Below are 20,096 nucleotides of genomic sequence, written 5' to 3' on the forward strand. Positions count from 1 at the left end.
TGACATTGGTGTATTGTCTAGAAGGTCTCAGGGATTTGGTTATTTGTTTATTCCCTGTATATGGGAATTTCTTTCTGTGAGTCCTTTATGTTCTTATTTCTATGTGGTTGGTTATACCAATTTTAGCGTAAATGTATTAAAAGTTATTTTTTATATATTAGTCACACCCTGCTTTGAAAAAGTCTATTTGATTGGTGCATATCCCATTTCATGATATAGTTGTAAGTGTACCTTGATGTGTAATATGAATTGTGACATGCATTATTAGTGTTCGTATTGTTTTCTGCCCAACAGTAGCGGGAGATAGAGCTAATGATTGGGACTGGCCCAGAGTGAGAAAGGCTGTTTTGAAGGGACAGAGACAGTTTCCTGTCAAGACGTTAGACATGGCATAGCTTGCATCTAGAGCAAACTTTTGGTCTGAGTACTCAGAAGAGCCACTTGAATTTAGTATCCCCAAAGAGAGTGCAGACTGAGGCAGTGGATATCGTCATCCCAAGCAGAGAAAGGAAAAGTGATAGAAAGATAGAGTGATGTACTGGGTCCTGGCACAGGACTCCTAGCAGTATGGCCCCTGAGTTTGCAACTCAGAGAGGTAGCGGTCCAGGACACGGCAGAGACTGTGAAACAAAGAGAGTGCCCTGGGCAGGAGTTCCAAGACGTCAGCAAGCAGAGAAGCTAAGTACCAGCCATAGAGGCAAACTAGCTCCTTTAAGAGGAAGAGAGGACGAAGAACCGCAGGTTTAGAATGGGACACTCACTAACTGGACTGTAGTATCATGCTGCGGTGTGATGAAGGAAATGGGACTAGTTGAGGCAGAAACAAGAACATTTGAAGAAGTAAAGATACTATGTGTGAAAATGCTCATTGAACTATTTATGCAAAAATTGCCTCTTCTGAGAAAAAGAGGACTTAACTCTATAGCGCCACCTGTTGGAAGTACCGATCCTACAAGTCACAATCAACCCTTTAACGAGTCGTGCAATATGACTTAGGATAAAAGCCAAATCAGTATCTCAATTCGCAGACACGGTGTTTCGGGCTGTTGGCCCTCGTCAGTGCGAAGCTTTTATCCTAAGTCATATTGCACGACTCGTTAAAGGGTTGATTGTGACTTGTATGATCACTACTTCCAACAGGTGGCGCTATAGAGTTAAGTCCTCTTTTTCTCAGAAGAGGCAATTTGCATATTTAAATTCCCAGAGGAGCATTGTACGGCAAATAAGCCTCCTTACCTTGACAAGCCAGAGATGGTATGTCACTCTCCATAAGGAGAAACGATACCCCATTGAACTATTTAACATCTGATCCTGCCCAGTCGAAGTCACCGGCATCATGCGGCTTGCAAGAGCATAGTGCCCCTTTAGACAAAGTGCACACACCCAGCCAGGACCCCCACCTTCCTGTAACGCGTCGGGGTGTAAGAAATGAATACCTCCCCCATGGTGCTGCCCTTTGCCACGTTACACATGCACTATACGGCTTTGCTATTTATGCACTGTCAGGCCCTGGGTTGCTATAAATGCTGGATGAAAAAATATTGCTTCACCTGGTAAAGTTCAAAAATAATTTGAAATGCGAAATTCTCCTTAAGAGCAGGAAAGTGTTACTCTAGCCGCTCAGATATATATTCTTGTCCAGAGGGTTTTATTGATTGATCTTGAACATTGACTTCACTCTTAATTGAGCATTAAATGTCCGGAGTAGCATCACTTTCCTGGTCAGCAGAGCAAGTCAAAGATTTTAGAGTCATCATGGACTATTAACCTGCTACCATCCCTACTATCATGAGATTTATTACCTTTTCATTTAATTTTTTATTTCTGATATTCTTTAATCAGTTTTTCTGTTCACAAACAGTAAATTTCCCTTTTGCTTTTTGCAATCCTGTAGCTGATCTTAGTATTAGTGCTGATCCACTGTAAAATTGTGTCAGTGTGAAGGCGGACCCAGGACAATGTATTTATATCTGTGTCGCTAACAATACACTTTAATCAAGAGCTTGACCCACTGAAATAGTAAATACCCTACATGCCTACAGTGTCTTTAGTTAAATATTATCCCCAGTTACAGGGGAAATGCAGACTCCATAGCAGAGCGGTCTGGATCTCCTATGACCCTGAGCTCCTGTTCTCTCCCTGTACACACCAATCACAAGACTGCTTTGTATGGGGGAGTTGTTAACACTTCCTAGTACGGCATCCGTAGGGCTTCCTTAATATACACAGTGATGTAGAAGGCATGGATGATAATAAACCATCTCTGCCTTCTTTATGGGGACAAATAGCTGCAATACTATGCAATGACATTTAAAATGTCACTGCCCAGATGTTGAAATGGACGGACCTGAAGCAAGTTTTTATCTTAAACATAATTTTTAGCAATTTTTGGTGATTTATTTTTCATTTTTTCCATATAAGTTTCTATATTAAGCAAAGATGAAATCTTGCTGTTTTCACAGTGGACACAACGATTAAAGGGGTGGTCAGAAATACAAATTGCAATACGCTATTTAACTGCTTTTCTTTTTTTCCTCTACTTTCTTTTTGATGATGTTTCATTTGAGAATCCCAATGCATGTTGGGATCCTCAAACAAAGAGTCATCAGGGGACAGAGGCTGCAGTCACTGCCACAGCCCCTGCTCTTTCCCTAAAACGAAGCATAATCAGTGACCTACATTTCAGGGGCTGGGCTAGTCCCTTCATAATGTGCACTGTGCAATGTGCACAATTACAGCATGCTTTCTCGCTGGCTCAGATCAGCAGTAATGAGTCGGCAACACAGTGCAGTGTCAGTTTGTGTGTAACATGAATGCAGAGGGGACGGCGCTGGTCTCTGCACGATATTTTGACAACGTATACTGACAGTGCGCTCATCTCCAAACTCGTTTCTGCTGATCTGAGCCAGTGAGAGAGCATGCTGTCACTGTTCACATTGCACACCGTGCAGGGACTAGCCTAACCCCTGAAAAGATGGTCACTGAAGATGCTTAGCTTCAGGGAGGGAGCAGGGGCTGCCAAATCAGAATCTCAATTTGCGGACACAGTGTTTTGGGGTATTGCCCCTCATCAGTGCAAAGTATGAGATCTGATTTGCCAGGGCCAGCATGTCAATGTATGATGGTCATATGGTATGTCATGACTTGTAGGATTGCTGCTTCCAACAGGTAGCGCTATAGAGTTCTAGTCCTCTTCCTCTCTGAAAAGGAAATTTGCATATTTAATTTCCCAGACGAGCATTGCATGGCGAATAAGCCTCCTTACATTGGCATGCCAGGGCTGGTATGTTATTCACCACAAGGAAAAACATTACCCCTTGGACCTCAACCCTTGATATAGGGATTTACTATCCTTTATTATGGGTACAAAACATTATAGGGCTTTCTAGGGCATCATAGGGTCAGATGACGGTGAACGGAGGCTCCATTTGCATTTTACTTTAGGGTGCCAACCTCCGCGGTCAGGTAGTGCCACAGTTTAGGTACAACTAGGGTGTATCATTTAAATCCATAATTGTTTAAACCTGGATTGTCCAGAAGAGTATATTTATAGATTAATTCCCGCTATTTGTAGTGCAGTTTTTAGTTTTTGTATTATTTAGTATGATGTTTGTTTGGATTTTTTTTTATTCATGAACCAATAAATATATGATTTTAGGGGACTGTTTTATTTTCACTACTTGTTTTTAGCAGCGCAGCAAGGTATATTGTTTCCAATCCAATCTGTTCTTATCAATATTAAATCTGTTTATTTTTTTTCCAAAGCAATTAGTAATGTCCTAGTAAAAAGGAGAGAAAGTCACGTTTCCAGCCTTTACCTTCTGTTCTTCCATCAATTTAATGTTAATTTTGCCAAAAGAGTTGAGTAATCTGAAACTGGTCATTTAGAGAAGTGCCACTTGACTGGTTCATTAAAGGCCCCGTCTCACATAGCGAGATCGCTAGCGAGATCGCTGCTGAGTCACAAGTTTTGTGACGCAACAGCGACCTCCATAGCGATCTCGCTATGTGTGACACCTACCAGCGATCAGGCCCCTGCTGCGAGATCGCTGGTCGTGTCGGAATGGCCTGGACCTTTTTTTGGTCGTTGAGGCCCCGCTGACATCGCTGAATCGGTGTGTGTGACACCGATCCAGCGATGTCTTCACTGGTAACCAGGGTAAACATCGGGTTACTAAGCGCAGGGCTGCGCTTAGTAACCCGATGTTTACCCTGGTTACCAAAAAAAACAAACAGTACATACTCGCCTTCTGTTGCCCGTCAGGTCCCTTGCCGTCTGCTTCCTGCTCTGACTGAGATCCGGCCGTACAGTGAGAGCACAGCACAGCAGTGACGTCACCGCTGCGCTCTGCTCTCACTGTACGGCACTCAGTCAGAGCAGGAAGCAGACGGCAAGGGACCTGACGGGCAACAGATGGTGAGTATGTACTGTTTGTTTTTTTTGGTAACCAGGGTAAACATCGGGTTACTAAGCGCGGCCCTGCACTTAGTAACCCGATGTTTACCCTGGTTACCCGGGTGCTGCAGGGGGACTTCGGCATCGTTGAAGACAGTTTCAACGATGCCGAAGTCGTTCCCCTGATCGTTGGTCGCTGGAGAGAGCTGTCTGTGTGACAGCTCCCCAGCGACCACACAGCGACTTACCAACGATCACGGCCAGGTCATATCGCTGGTCGTGATCGTTGGTAAATCGCTTAAGGCCCCGTCTCACTAAGCGATTTACCAACGATCACGACCAGCGATATGACCTGGCCGTGATCGTTGGTAAGTCGCTGTGTGGTCGCTGGGGAGCTGTCACACAGACAGCTCTCTCCAGCGACCAACGATCAGGGGAACGACTTCGGCATCGTTGAAACTGTCTTCAACGATGCCGAAGTCCCCCTGCAGCACCCGGGTAACCAGGGTAAACATCGGGTTACTAAGTGCAGGGCCGCGCTTAGTAACCCGATGTTTTTCCCTGGTTACCAAAAAAACAAACAGTACATGCTCGCCTTCTGTTGCCCGTCAGGTCCCTTGCCGTCTGCTTCCTGCTCTGACTGAGTGCCGTACAGTGAGAGCAGAGCGCAGCGGTGACGTCACTGCTGTGCTGTGCTCTCACTGTACGGCCGGATCTCAGTCAGAGCAGGAAGCAGACGGCAAGGGACCTGACGGGCAACAGAAGGCGAGTATGTACTGTTTGTTTTTTTTGGTAACCAGGGTAAACATCGGGTTACTAAGCGCGGCCCTGCGCTTAGTAACCCGATGTTTACCCTGGTTACCAGTGAAGACATCGCTGGATCGGTGTCACACACACCGATTCAGCGATGTCAGCGGGGCCTCAACGACCAAAAAAAGGTCCAGGCCATTCCGACACGACCAGCGATCTCGCAGCAGGGGCCTGATCGCTGGTAGGTGTCACACATAGCGAGATCGCTATGGAGGTCGCTGTTGCGTCACAAAACTTGTGACTCAGCAGCGATCTCGCTAGCGATCTCGCTATGTGAGACGGGGCCTTTAGTGAGACGGGGCCTTAAGAGAAACGTTGGTGACAGCCTGTGTATCCTTAACAATAAGAATATAAAAAATTATGCCAAAATAATACGGTGCCTCCATCTACCTGGGACCTGGGCCTTTCAATTCACTGCCATTCTCAGCCACGGCCTTCAGGAAGACATGGGAGTTAGAAATGTTTGATATCGATTTCTATGTGGCAGAAGTCATAGACAGGTTTATTGTGATGTCTTGAATGTCCAACCACAAGAGGTAATATCATATATAGCCATTTAAAAAAGATCTGAATGCCAGCCTAATGGCAAATAATAGCGACAGGTAAATATAATATAGAAATAAATATTGTATAATTGATTGAGAAAAGTTGATCTTGATAAACTTTTGCATTTTTTTCAGCCTCTATGTATAAATTCATAGATGCTTAAATGGATATACTATTTTAGGCTACATAGTTACATGGGTTGAAAAAAGACCTAGGTCCATCAAGTTCAACCTTTCTCCACCAATTGTACATTTTGTCTCTACATTTACTATAATTCACAATGTTATGTGTATTGAGAAAATCATCCAGCCCTTTTTTAAAAGCTGTTATAGTGTCTGCCATTATTACCTCTTCTGGTCGGGCATTCCACATTCTCACTGCTCTAACTGTGAAGAACCCTTTCCTATTTACCTGTCGGTATTACCTTTGTTCCTCCCATAATGAGTGCCCACTGGTCCTTAGTATGGTCTTCGGGAGGATTAAGTCATGCGTCAGTCCATTGTACCGACCACACATATAGTCAGAGTTAATCTTATATGACAATGTTCCTAGAAGGGCCTCCATTATTTTTTGGACATAGGTGTCTGTTGGACTACTGGCAGCTTAGATCACTTGGCAGCAATCACGCCCTGTCATTCATGAACTCAGGTTTACTAATCAGTTAATTTAAATGGAGGATCACATTAAACATTTACTGAAAACATTAAAATGATAACTGCCTATTATGAATCTATATTACACACGTCTTGTTTTGTTCAGTTGATGTAGTCGATCTGATGAAATAGTCCCTCAGTGCTGACCCTAATTTTCAAACACACAAACGGAGGTCCATTAACTCTGTCTCATAGGTAGTTCACTGACATTTCTTTTGTGGTCAGCTATGACAAGCATTTCTTTGTGATTATGTATTTGTACAGTTTGCCAAGAAACAGTTTGGGAAGTTTTCAAGATATTTTGGGACCGACTTCCGGACCAAGCAGAATATCAGCACTGGATGTTTTTGTGTGAGGAGGGCACAATGCCAGTATTTGAAATCGGCGAGAGTTTCAGTCAATCGGATGATCATCGCAAGTTGGTCATGGAGGTAAATGACAGGACTATTATTTACTGTATAAAGGAAACTCCTAAATCATAGGTTTAATTTTTTCTGAATGAGAAAGCCCTACAGTCTTTTTACTTATTTACAGTATTGTACAGGGTATTGCATTACTATTATTATTATTACATTGCACCTTGTCTGGTATCAGGTAATAATACCATTTGTATATGGCAAGACTTCAGTGAGGTGACGGCAGACATTGTGGGAAGAAGAGATGGGTATGTGGAACTGTTGGAAAGAAAGGGGCCGACGGTTACACCATGTGTAATGTACAGCTATTCAATTGCTTTACTAAAAATTGTATCGAATTTTATACACAACATCAAATGAATCCAGAGACACCAAAATGCAATAATTATATTTTGATGTTGAATAACACAAAGGAAATGAAAAAAATGGGAAATGTGGTGACAACATCAGATTTGGGGGTCACTAAATATGTAGAATTTCTGACATAGTAGTTGTCAAATGCTGCAAAGAGGAGAATCATATTGTAATAACTTGTCTGATATATTGAATATTCATGTTTGGGGTTAGACACTGCATAGTTCATCTGATAACTTATGTCCTGCATATTTATAGACTTCTGTTAGGAATTCGTGATTGATTTATGGAAATACAACTCCTGGGATCAAAATTGGTGAATTTCTTTGCCTTAAAGGGAATCTGTCAGCAGGGTTCTGCTATGTAATCTGATGACAGCAGGAGATAGAGCCTGAGACACAGAACTCAGGGATGTGTCACTTGTCAGGGTGTGTGCTGTTGTTAACTATCTGTGAAGGAGTTATCACTAAGATATTATCATTGCTGGACTAGTCCATCAACTAAGCACCTCCCTGTACCTCGCAGAGAGCTTAGTGTGGGCGGGGTCAGATGTGGGGGCGGGGTTAGCTTTCTCAGCTCTGCTTCACTCTAAATCTAAAAACTCTGTTTATGTGAGAACTTTGGCACACAGTAATCTAAGTGCTACATCGTCAGATTCAGCTTCTCTTTTCCTACATTATGCTGCTCTCAGATGAGATAGCAGAAACCTGCTGACAGATTCCCTTTAAGTTGATAAACAAGATTAAATTTAGCTAAATTTAGGAGGACCATGTAAATGTCAATAAAGTAGTTCAGGAATATTGTATATCCCATGAAGTTGACACAGAGCATTTTTTATAACTGTGGACTAAAACCTATTTTACATCATACTGCCAAAGTTCACACTATAATATTCTCTTACAGAAATTGGCCATGACTAAACATGCAGCTGGCAGGTAGGTCACAATATGTTCTATATCTCCTGTATCTCACCAAATATCTTTGACTGGGAAGTTCCTGTGATATTTTTCTTTAGTGGTTAGCAATCATTTTAACACATTTAGCCAGCCAGTATAAGGATGCTACACCTTAAGTTTTACTCAATCCATGTATTACAGTTCTTAGACAAATGACACAACACTGGAAATATATGAAGCCATAAATGCTACTGTAATTAGTACTATTGTTGTGCCCTTTTAAAAAGAAACAGCGTCCTCGGGCTCCTCTTCCTTCTTCCCCCGTACATTCTGCTTTGACTTCTGGTGCATGTTCTCCCCTGCTCTTAAAGGGAACCTGTCACCCCCCCCCCAGTCGTTTCAAAGTAAAAGAGCCACCTTGTGCAGCAGTAATGCTGCATTCTGACAATGTGGCTCTTTTAGTTCTGGGTGTTGTAACTAGAGAAATAATCAGTTTTCTAATTTGTCTGAAATACCTGGTCCTCAGTCAAGGAGGCCGGCGTTTCCCCCCTGCTTCAGGCAGCACACAGCTGTCACTCACATCATCTTGGCGCCGGGCGTCGCCTCCTCCTCACCGCTGTTTCAAAATAGCCGGTGCCTGCGCTCTTTTTCCCTGCCTGGTGCAGGCGCAGTGAGCGCTGCCCGTCTTTCCTCATATGCAGTCTCGTTGAATGCGCCTGCGCGGCCGCCCTGCCTGTGAATCCCAGCCCCGCAGTGACTTATGATTTATACACATTGCGGGGCTGGGATTCACAGGCAGGGCGGCCGCACAGGCGCAGTCAGCTGGGCTGCATATGAGGAAAGACGGGCAGCGCTCACTGTGCCTGCACCAGGCAGGGGAAAAGAGCGCAGGCGCCGGCTATTTTGAAAACAGCGGTGAGGAGGAGGCGGCGCCCAGCGCCAAGAAGATGTGAGTGACAGCTGTGTGCTGTCTGAAGCAGGGGGGAAGATCTTGACTGAAGACCAGGTATATCAGACAAATTATAAAACTGATTATTTCTCTAGTTACAGCACCCAGAACTAAAAGAGCCACCTTGTCAGAATGCAGCATTACTGCTGCACAAGGTGGCTCTCTTAGTTTGAAACGACTGGGGGGGGGGGGTGACAGGTTCCCTTTAATGGAGAAGCGTGCGCACCTGCAAAGATGCCCCCAGCCAATAGCTGTGAGGCATCTTGTATGGAAGGCACCCTCCCCAATAGGGAAATGCCTGAGCAACCCCTATAGTTTGTTTCTGGTACTTTGTGGGTGCAACTGTATGTTGCCAGGTCCCATGTCCTTAGTCTAAATTAGACATGTCCCTATCCTGTACTGTTCTTTTAGACCTCTGTAGTGTGTATATGACCCTGAAGCTGCTCCGGCAGTATATGAATTCTGTAGCCATGTCGGCGGTATCTGAACCTTTCCCAAGACCTGTGGTTATAGTAGGAACGCTATAACCAGTATAGTAGGCACGCTATAACCAGTATACAGTTAGGTCCACATATGTTTGGACAGAGACAACATTTTTCTAATTTTGATTATAGACATTACCACAATGAATTTTAAACAAAACAATTCAGATGCAGTTGAAGTTCAGACTTTCAGCTTTCATTTGAGGGTATCCACATTAAAATTGGATGAAGATTTTAGGAGTTTCAGCTCCTTAACATGTGCCACCCTGTTTTTAAAGGGACCAAAAGTAATTGGACAGATTCAATAATTAAAAATAAAATGTTCATTTTTAGTACTTGGTTGAAAACCCATTGTTGGCAATGACTGCCAGAAGTCTTGAACTCATGGACATCACCAGACGCTGTGTTTCCTCCTTTTTGATGCTCTGCCAGGCCTTGACTGCGGTGGTTTTCAGTTGCTGTTTGTGGGCCTTTCTGTCTGAAGTTTAGTCTTTAACAAGTGAAATGCATGCTCAATTGGGTTGAGATCAGGCGACTGACTTTTCCCATTCAAGAATATTCCACTTCTTTGCTTTAATTAACTCCTGGGTTGCTTTGGCTTTATGTTTTGGGTCATTGTCCATCTGTAGTATGAAACGACGACCAATCAGTTTGACTGCATTTGGCTGGATCTGAGCACACAGTATGGCTCTGAATACCTCAGAATTCATTCGGCTGCTTCTGTCATGTGTCACATCATCAATAAACACTAGTGACCCAGTGCCACTGGCAGCCATGCATGCCCAAGCCATCACACCGCCTCCGCCGTGTTTTACAGATGATGTGGTGTGCTTTGGATCATGAGCTGTACCACGCCTTCACCATACTTTTCTCTTTCCATAATTCTGGTAGAGGTTGATCTTGGTTTCATCTGTCCAAAAAATGTTCTTCCAGAACTGTTCTGGCTTTTTTAGATGTTTTTTAGCAAAGTCCAGTCTAACCTTTTTATTCTTGATGCTTATGAGTGGCTTGCACCGTGCAGTGAACCCTCTGTATTTACTTTCATGTAGTCTTCTCTTTATTGTAGATTTGGATATTGATACGCCGACCTCCTGGAGAGTGTTGTTCACTTGGTTGGCTGTTGTGAAGGGGTTTCTCTTCACCATGGAGATTATTCTGCTATCATCCACCACTGTTGTCTTCCATGGGCGCCCAGGTTTTTTTGCATTGATGAGTTCACCAGTGCTTTCTTTCTTTCTCAGGATGTACCAAACTGTAGATTTTGCCACTCCTAATATGGTAGCAATTTCTCGGATGGGTTTTTTCTGTTTTCGCAGCTTAAGGATGGCTTGTTTCACCTGCACGGAGAGCTCCTTTGACCGCATGTTTACTTCACAGCAAAACCTTCCAAATGCAAGAACCACACCTCAAATCAACTCCAGGCCTTTTATCTGCTTAATTGAGAATGACATAACGAAGGGATTTCCCACACCTGTCCATGAAATAGCCTTGGAGTAAATTGTCCAATTACTTTTGGTCCCTTTAAAAACAGGGTGGCACATGTTAAGGAGCTGAAACTCCTAAACCTTTCATCCAATTTTAATGTGGATACCCTCAAATGAAAGCTGAAAGTCTGAACTTCAACTGCATCTTAACTGTTTTACTTAAAATTCATTGTGGTAATGTCTATAACCAAAATTAGAAAAATGTTGTCTCTGTCCAAATATATATGGACCTAACTGTAGTAGGTACGCTATAACCAGTATAGCAGGTACGCTATAACCAGTATAGTAGGTACACTATAACCAGTATAGTAGGAACATTTAAGCCAGTATAGTAGGAACACTATAGCCAGTATAGTAGGTATGCTATAACCAGTATAGTAGGTACACTATAACCAGTATAGTAGGTACACTATAACCATTATAGTAGGTAAACTATAACGAGTATAGTAGGTACACTATAACCAGTATAGTAGGCACGCTATAACCAGTATAGTAGGAACGCTATAGCTAGTATAGTAGATACGCTATAACCAGTATAGTAGGTACACTATAACCAGTATAGTAGGTGCACTATAACCAGTATAGTAGGTACACTATAACCAGTATAGTAGGTACACTATAACCATTATAGTAGATAAACTATAACGAGTATAGTAGGTACACTATAACCAGTATAGTAGGCACGCTATAACCAGTATAGTAGGAACGCTATAGCTAGTATAGTAGATACGCTATAACCAGTATAGTAGGTACACTATAACCAGTATAGTAGGTGCACTATAACCAGTATAGTAGGTACACTATAACCAGTATAGTAGGTACACTATAACCAGTATAGTAGGAACATTTAAGCCAGTATAGTAGGAACACTATAGCCAGTATAGTAGGTACGCTATAGCCAGTATAGTAGGCACGCTATAACAAGTTTAGCAGGTACGCTATAACCAGTATAGTAGGTACGCTATAGCCAGTATAGTAGGCACGCTATAACAAGTATAGTAGGCACGCTATAACCAGTACAGTAGGTACACTATAACCAGTATAGTAGGCACACTATAACAAGTATAGTAGGAACACTATAACCAGTATAGTAGGCACGCTATAACCAGTATAGTAGGCACGCTATAACCAGTATAGTAGGTACGCTATAACCAGTATAGTAGGTACACTATAACCAGTATAGTAGGCACACTATAACCAGTATAGTAGGCACACTATAACCAGTATAGTAGGCACGCTATAACCAGTATAGTAGGTACGCTATAACCAGTATAGCAGGTACGCTATAACCAGTATAGTAGGTACAGTATAACCAGTATAGTAGGCACGCTATAACCAGTATAGTAGGTACACTATAACCAGTATAGTAGGTACGCTATAACCAGTATAGTAGGTACGCTATTACCAGTATAGTAGGTACAGTATAACCAGTATAGTAGGTACGCTATAACCAGTATAGTAGGTACGCTATAACCAGTATAGTAGGTACAGTATAACCAGTATAGTAGGTACGCTATAACAAGTATAGTAGGAACACTATAACCAGTATAGTAGGCACGCTATAACCAGTATAGTAGGTACACTATAACCAGTATAGTAGGTACGCTATAACCAGTATAGTAGGTACGCTATTACCAGTATAGTAGGTACGCTATTACCAGTATAGTAGGTACACTATAACCAGTATAGTAGGTACACTATACCTATTTTAGTAGGTACAATATAACCATTTTCAGATTCGACTTATTGACATGATGCCATCGTTATTGGTAATTAATACTTCCTGGTTTTATTTTCTGCCATAAGTTCTTGCAGTGATTGGACATGCGGGTAAGTTACTGGTCTTATATATTTGATTATCTTTTAGAATGTTGGTAGCAATACTGTCTGATAACATTACTGCTCTCCAGCAATAATACATACCAAACTGATCATACGATTTAACTAAAATAATTGAAAACTACCAAGTATCCTAAATACCATGGAGTAATCCCATGTGACTGATATGGAACCTATGGAGGAGTAGAGAGGGTTAGACTCCTCTGACATTTAGCAACAGCAGGGAGGTGGTATTTGTTTGTATTGTGGGGTCCCTTCTGTTCTATGCATATGCCACAGCAGGCCAGGAGATTTGGAGAGATTAGTATAAGAATGTATAGAGCCTAGATTCCTGAAGATTACTGGAAATAATGACAGTGTTAAGGTATCTTCACACGAAACGACTTTGTAACGATATCGCTAGCGATCCGTGACGTTGCAGCGTCCTCGCTAGCGATATCGTTTAGTTTGACACGCAGCAGCGATCAGGATCCTGCTGTGATGTCGCTGGTCGCTGAATAAAGTCCAGAACTTTATTTGGTCGTCCGATCGCCGTGTATCGTTGTGTTTGAAAGCAAAAGCAACGATACCAGCGATGTTTTACACTGGTAACCAGGGTAAACATCGGGTTACCAAGCGCAGGGCCGCGCTTAGTAACCCGATGTTTACCCTGGTTACCAGCGTAAAAGTAAAAAAAACAAACAGTACATACTCACCTGCGCGTCCCCCAGCGTCTGCTTCCTGACACTTAGGGTACCGTCACACATTGAAATTTCCATCGCTACGACGTTACGATTCGTGACGTTCTAGCGATATCGTTACGATATCGCTGTGTCTGACACGCTACTGCGATCAGACACCCTGCTGAGAATCGTACGTCGTAGCAGATCGTTTGGAACTTTCTTTCGTCGCTTGATCACCCGCTGACATCGCTTGATCGTTGTGTGTGACAGCGATCCAGCGATGTCTTCGCTTGTAACCAGGGTAAACATCGGGTAACTAAGCGCAGGGCCGCGCTTAGTAACCCGATGTTTACCCTGGTTACAAGCGTAAACGTAAAAAAACAAACCGTGCATACTCACCCGTCGGTGTCCTTCAGGTCCCTTGCCGTCTGCTTCCTGCTCTGACTAGTGCCGGCCGGAAAGTGAGAGCAGAGCGCAGCGGTGCTGCGATCTGCTCTCACTGTACGGCTGCACTCAGAGCAGGAAGCAGACGGCAAGGGACCTGAAGGACACCGACGGGTGAGTATGTACTGTTTGTTTTTTTACGTTTACGCTGGTAACCAGGGTAAACATCGGGTTACTAAGCGCGGCCCTGCGCTTAGTTACCCGATGTTTACCCTGGTTACCCGGGGACTTCGGCATCGCTCCAGCGCCGTGATTGCAACGTGTGACCGCAGTCTACGACGCTGGAGCGATATTCATACGATCGCTGCGACGTCACGGATCGTGCCGTCGCAGCGATGAAAATTTCAATGTGTGACGGTACCCTTACTGAGCGCCGGCCCTAAAGTGAAAGTGAAAGCACAGCGGTGACGTCACCGCTGTGCTGTTAGGGCCGGAGCTCAGTCAGTGTCAGGAAGCAGACGCTGGGGGACGCGCAGGTGAGTATGTACTGTTTGTTTTTTTTACTTTTACGCTGGTAACCAGGGTAAACATCGGGTTACTAAGCGCGGCCCTGCGCTTAGCAACCCGATGTTTACCCTGGTTACCCAGGGACCTCGGCATCGTTGGTCGCTGGAGAGCGGTCTGTGTGACAGCTCCCCAGCGATCAAACAGCGACGCTGCAGCGATCGGCATCGTTGTCGCTATCGCTGCAGCGTCGCTTCGTGTGAAGGTACCTGTAGCCAATATCCTAAGGAATGGAAATGAAGGATAGTTCTCTGAAGAAGTCTTTCTTTTTATCTACTAAGGACTCCAGATTTTACTTGGAAGAATGATAAAATGCATATGCCATTGACTCACAAAGACTAATGCACTCAGCCAGCATAGGGAGGCAGTTTAAGTTGATTTATTGGATCAGATATATGGATGAGTGAAGGCATAGAAATGCATGAGTAGGTACTATCCACAGGATTGATGATAAATGTACGATTTCAGAGATGCAGATATGTGCAACAACCACTTGTATAGACAAATAATCAACACTAATTCTCTATTCACATAGGGACTATGGTGTTCCTTGTCATGATTGGTGAAAGTCCAAACATTTGTAGCTCCAGCGATCATAGATTTATCATCTTTCATATGGATAAGTAATATACGTTCATGGGACTACCTCTTTACTGTATATTGAGCCATTATGAGCTGTTTGTCACATGGCCGCCCACTCCCAGCGCCAGCACCTGAGAATTCTCGCAGCGCAGTTTACGTGATGTGAGGATTCACAAGTCTGCAGTCACATGGAGAGACTGCAAACATGTAATCTAGGGTCAGACAACCACTTTATGTAGAACATGTGACTGCCCAAAACTACGTAATTTATTTTTTAACCTGAGCAAAAGGCTGATGTTTTCCTGAATCTGCCATAGTTATTTTTTTCCTTCTCTCAATTCCTGAATTATGTCTTCCACGCAGGTAAATTTTGTTTTATTATCCAAGAGGATGCGATCCTTATGAAGCTGCACACAAAGAAGAGTTGAGGATTATGCCCACTTGGCCAATAAGACAAAATTTACCTGCTAGGAGGGGATGGCTATACGTCAGGAATGGGAAGGTGCAGGAACAAAAATATATCAGGTTCAAGAGATGATTGGCATGTAGTCCAGATAAAACAACTGCATATTAACGGCAAGTGACAGGTCGTCTTAATCAGCTAACATAAAACTATTTTGTTGCTCATTAGCAGCCAACATTTTCTTATGTAATTGGGTTACTAGTAGTGATGAGCAAGTGTGCTCGTTACTCGAGATTTCCAAGCATGCTCAGGTGGTCTCCGAGTATTTTGGGTGTGCTCGTAGATTATGTTTGTGTCACCGCGGCTGCATGATTTGCGGCCGCTAGATACCCTGAATACATGTGGGGTTGCCTGTTTGTTAGGGAATCCCCACATGTATTCAGGTCAGGGCCAAACTGGACATCGGGCATTTCTGGCAAATGCTAGAAGGGTCGGTGGCAGTCGTGGGCTGCTTGCCAGCGCGGACTCCCCCCCCCCCCCCCCCCCCTGCCGCTGACTCACCCCCCCCGCCAGCACCGCCGCATTCAACTATACCAGAGTCTATGACGCCGGTACAGTTGAATGCAATGATGGAGGAGAGAGCGTCTGCTGTTGCTCCCTCTCCCATCATTCCCCGCTCTGCCTCTGATACTGCGGGTGTGCGATGACGTCATATCATCGCGCACCTGCTGTGTGTCGGGCGGGCAGACTGCGGCCGCTGAGATCGGAGCAGCACGGGCACGAGGGGAGGTGAGGAGAGTGTTTTTTTTTTTTTTAAATATATCAATGAGTGATAACTGGATTGTGGGGCTATTGGGGGGGGCTGTATTACATTCTATGGGGGGCTGTATTACATTCTATGGGGGCTGTGCTGCATTACATTCTATGGGGGCTGTGCTGTATTACATTCTATGGGGGCTGTGCTGTATTACATTCTATGGGGGCTGTGCTGCATTACATTCTATGGGGGCTGTGCTGCGTTACATTCTATGGGGGCTGTGCTGCGTTACATTCTATGGGGGCTGTGCTGCGTTACATTCTATGGGGGCTGTGCTGCGTTACATTCTATGGGGGCTGTGCTGCATTACATTCTGTGGGGGCTGTGCTGCATTACATTCTATGAAGGCTGTGCTGTATTACATTCTATGGGGACTGGCTGCATTACATTCTATGGGGGCTGGCTGCATTACATTCTATGGGGGCTGTGCTGCATTACATTCTATGGGGACTGGCTGCATTACATTCTATGGGGGCTGTGCTGCATTACATTCTATGGGGGCTGTGCTGCATTACATTCTATAGGGGCTGGCTGCATTACATTCTATGGGGGCTGTGCTGCATTACATTCCATGGGGGCTGTGCTGCGTTACATTCTATGGGGGCTGTGCTGCATTACATTCTATGGGGGCTGTGCTGCATTACATTCTATGAAGGCTGTGCTGTATTACATTCTATGGGGGCTGTGCTGCATTACATTCTATGGGGACTGGCTTCATTACATTCTATGGGGGCTGGCTGCATTACATTCTATGGGGGCTGTGCTGCATTACATTCTATGGGGCTGTGCTGTATTACATTCTATGGGGCTGTGCTGCATTACATTCTATGGGGGCTGTGCTGCATTACATTCTATGGGGGCTGTGCTGCATTACATTCTATGGGGGCTGGCTGCATTACATTCTATGGGGGAGGGCTGTATTACATTCTATAGGGGGGCAGTATTACATTCTATGGGGGAGGGCTGTATTACATTCTATGGGAGGGCTGTATTACATTCTATGGGGGCTACATTGTATTCTATGGGGGCTGTATTATATTCTATGGGGAGGTGGGCTGTATTACATTCTATGGGGGCTGTATTATATTCTATGGAGGGGCTACATTGTATTCTATGGGGGGCTGGATTATGCTCTATGAGGGGGCTACCATATATTATACATGCAGGGGCTGCATTATACTATATGAGGGGGCTGCATTATATTCACTATTCTCTGGGGGGTTACATTATACTCAGGGGGCTACAATATATTCTGTGGGGTGGCTGCATTATACTCTGGGGTGGCATCATTATAATATATGTGGGCTGCGTTATAATGTATCGAGGACTATGGGGAATACATTATACTATATGAAAAGCTATGGGATGCATTATACTTATACTATGTGAAGTGAAATGTACTACATGGATGACAATGGTGGGGCATTATACTATATGGAGCACTATGAGGAATGTATTATACTATTTGGAGGACTCAGGAGTGTATTAAACTATATGGAGGACTGTGGCAGTACATTATACTATATAGAGGACTGAGGAGTGTATTATACTATATGGAGGAATTGCAGTGTATTTTAATATATGGAGGACTGAGGAGTGTATTATACTATATGGAGGACTGAGGAGTGTATTATACTATATGGAGGACCGAGGTGCACATTATAATATATGGAGGACTATGGGGTGTATTATACTAAACAAGCAAAATGCTGCCTATTCATCGAGTGATTGGATTGTTTATGTGGGAACAGAAATCCTTGTCCTCAGCAGCACATCGCCGATGTAAACTGTAGATGTGCTGCTGATAACATGATACTGTATGGGAACAGATTGATCTAATTGTGATTGTTCTGTTCCCTTCATTCTTTCTCAGTTGTTGTAAAGAGGCCGGGAAACAAGTGAATGACTTCACTATTGTCCATCACACTCATTTAGCGGCCTGAGATTAGCGCATGTAAATACAGCAGAAATGCTTCGCAGGGAGACCAGGCAAGGATGATGACAGTTGTAGTTAGCACCCGGCGCCTGGGAATAGCGCTAACTCTACTGCTTTTCCCAGCTGCCAGAGCATTTAATTCTGGTATGTGTAATGATTTTTAGGGTTGATGTCAGCTGCGTAATGTCAGCTGCTATCAATCCCTGGTGTAAGCAATGGAGAGGTGTCTATCAGACACCCCCAGTACTAGCCCAGACCTGGCGAGATCCAGCGGCTTTGAAGAGCGGTGACGTTAGTAACAGTACCACTCTTCACAGTCGCTGAGCTCAGCGCAAGACCCGGAATATCTGAAGAGTGGTGAAGTTACCGAGTTACTGATGTCACTGCTCTTCAGAGTCACCGGGTCTCGTGCTGCGCAGCGGAACCAAAAGTGGCTGTAGGCAACATTTATGGAGCATCAGAACGAGGTTCCATAGCCTTTTGTCGTCTCATCCCTTCATTATCTACGAGATCCAGTTATGTAGGTAACGTAGCGGCTTTTCTTGGTACTTCAACTAAAAGCCATAAATAGGACTGAGCTATAATGCTGGATACAGCTGTGATTATATGTTATATAGTCATGTTACACTCCCCTCACTTCTTGTAACCTACAAATCTACAAAGTTATTATACAGTCACCATGTGACAAGTGGGCCTGTGTAACTTCAAATGCCAGGGCTGAATTTTAGTCCCAGTCCGACCCTGATTCAGGCTGTCTAGCAGCCGCAAATCATGCAGCTGCGGCGACACAAACATAATCTCCGAGCACACCCAAAATACTCGGAGATCACCTCAGCATGCTCTGAAATCTCGAGTAATGAGCACACTCGCTCATCACTAGTTACTAGGTCTTGTCCTAAAATGCCTATGAGTAGAGATGTGAAATATTTATTTAGAGGAACTATGTCAGGACAAAAGTGAAGGTGAAGTGGTGGAGAGTCTATGAATCTAGGAAATGTACAGTATCTATTCAATTTCAAAAAGTTGATTTGAAGTGTTCATATTATGTTGATATTACTATTATAGTTATGAGTATTGGTGTCAATGGTAGTAGTTAGAGATTTAGAAAAATAGATATTTAATTTAAATCTTTAGAAAGTTTACTTACTGTGCATTAATTGTAATGAAATTAGAAAAATAATTAGCAGAACTGACTTGATGAAAGTACTCTGACAACATGACTGTAAGCTGCACAATTTATGCATCTTGAATAAGTCTGCTGGACACCAACAAAATAAAAGGCATCCGGACTATGTCATGTTGTCACAAAGACAATTGCTGTACATATATGTTACAGTTTTCGTGCCAATTGCTGACACAGTTTTTTAAGCCAAAGCCAGTAGTGGATCTAAAAGTGATAGGAAGTATAAACTTCTCTTTCTTAATGTAAGTGTTACACCTCCCTAAAGTCCCCCAGACACATTGATTGAAAGTTGGATGAATCTACCACTTTCAGCAGGAATAACTGACTACCTGATATGTATGGATTACTCCCGACTCTTCCATGACAAATGATGTCTGAGGAGAGACGCATTGGTTGGTTATTATTCCAATGACCATTCCTTTAATTTTCAGGCTAACTAATCTGCTGCTGAGCGCTCATGTGTAAGGGGCAGTCAGGAGAGATGTTTGGCAGCCGACATCTCATTCACACCACCAGCTTTGAAGCAAAATGTCTCAGCCATGCTTATCAGCTGAGAACAGAATGAAACTGTAATATGTTCTCTGATTCCGTAAATGATTGGTAAACTGTAAGAGAGTCTACAGCTAGAGATGAATGGATTGATCCATGGAGGATTGCGTTTGAGTTGAATTTCTTGAAATGTGTGGTTTCACGCAAATTTAAATAATCTTTGATTTAATTTGTGGTTAACAAAAAAACCT

At 43.5% G+C, this 20,096-nt stretch overlaps 1 protein-coding gene across 1 annotated transcript in view; it reads left to right on the forward strand.

Moving 5' to 3' along the window:
• The window catches only part of IMPG2 (interphotoreceptor matrix proteoglycan 2), a 129,355-nt gene that overhangs the window by 44,322 nt on the left and 64,937 nt on the right, over positions 1-20,096 (forward strand). Inside the window, exons 4-6 of the mRNA XM_077299206.1 lie at positions 6,670-6,836; positions 8,079-8,110; positions 12,793-12,816. Coding sequence (XP_077155321.1) covers positions 6,670-6,836; positions 8,079-8,110; positions 12,793-12,816 — 223 coding nt within the window. The remainder of the gene's footprint in view (positions 1-6,669; positions 6,837-8,078; positions 8,111-12,792; positions 12,817-20,096) is intronic.

Source organism: Ranitomeya variabilis, chromosome 3 (assembly GCF_051348905.1).
Source record: "Ranitomeya variabilis isolate aRanVar5 chromosome 3, aRanVar5.hap1, whole genome shotgun sequence".
Lineage (NCBI taxonomy): Eukaryota > Metazoa > Chordata > Amphibia > Anura > Dendrobatidae > Ranitomeya > Ranitomeya variabilis.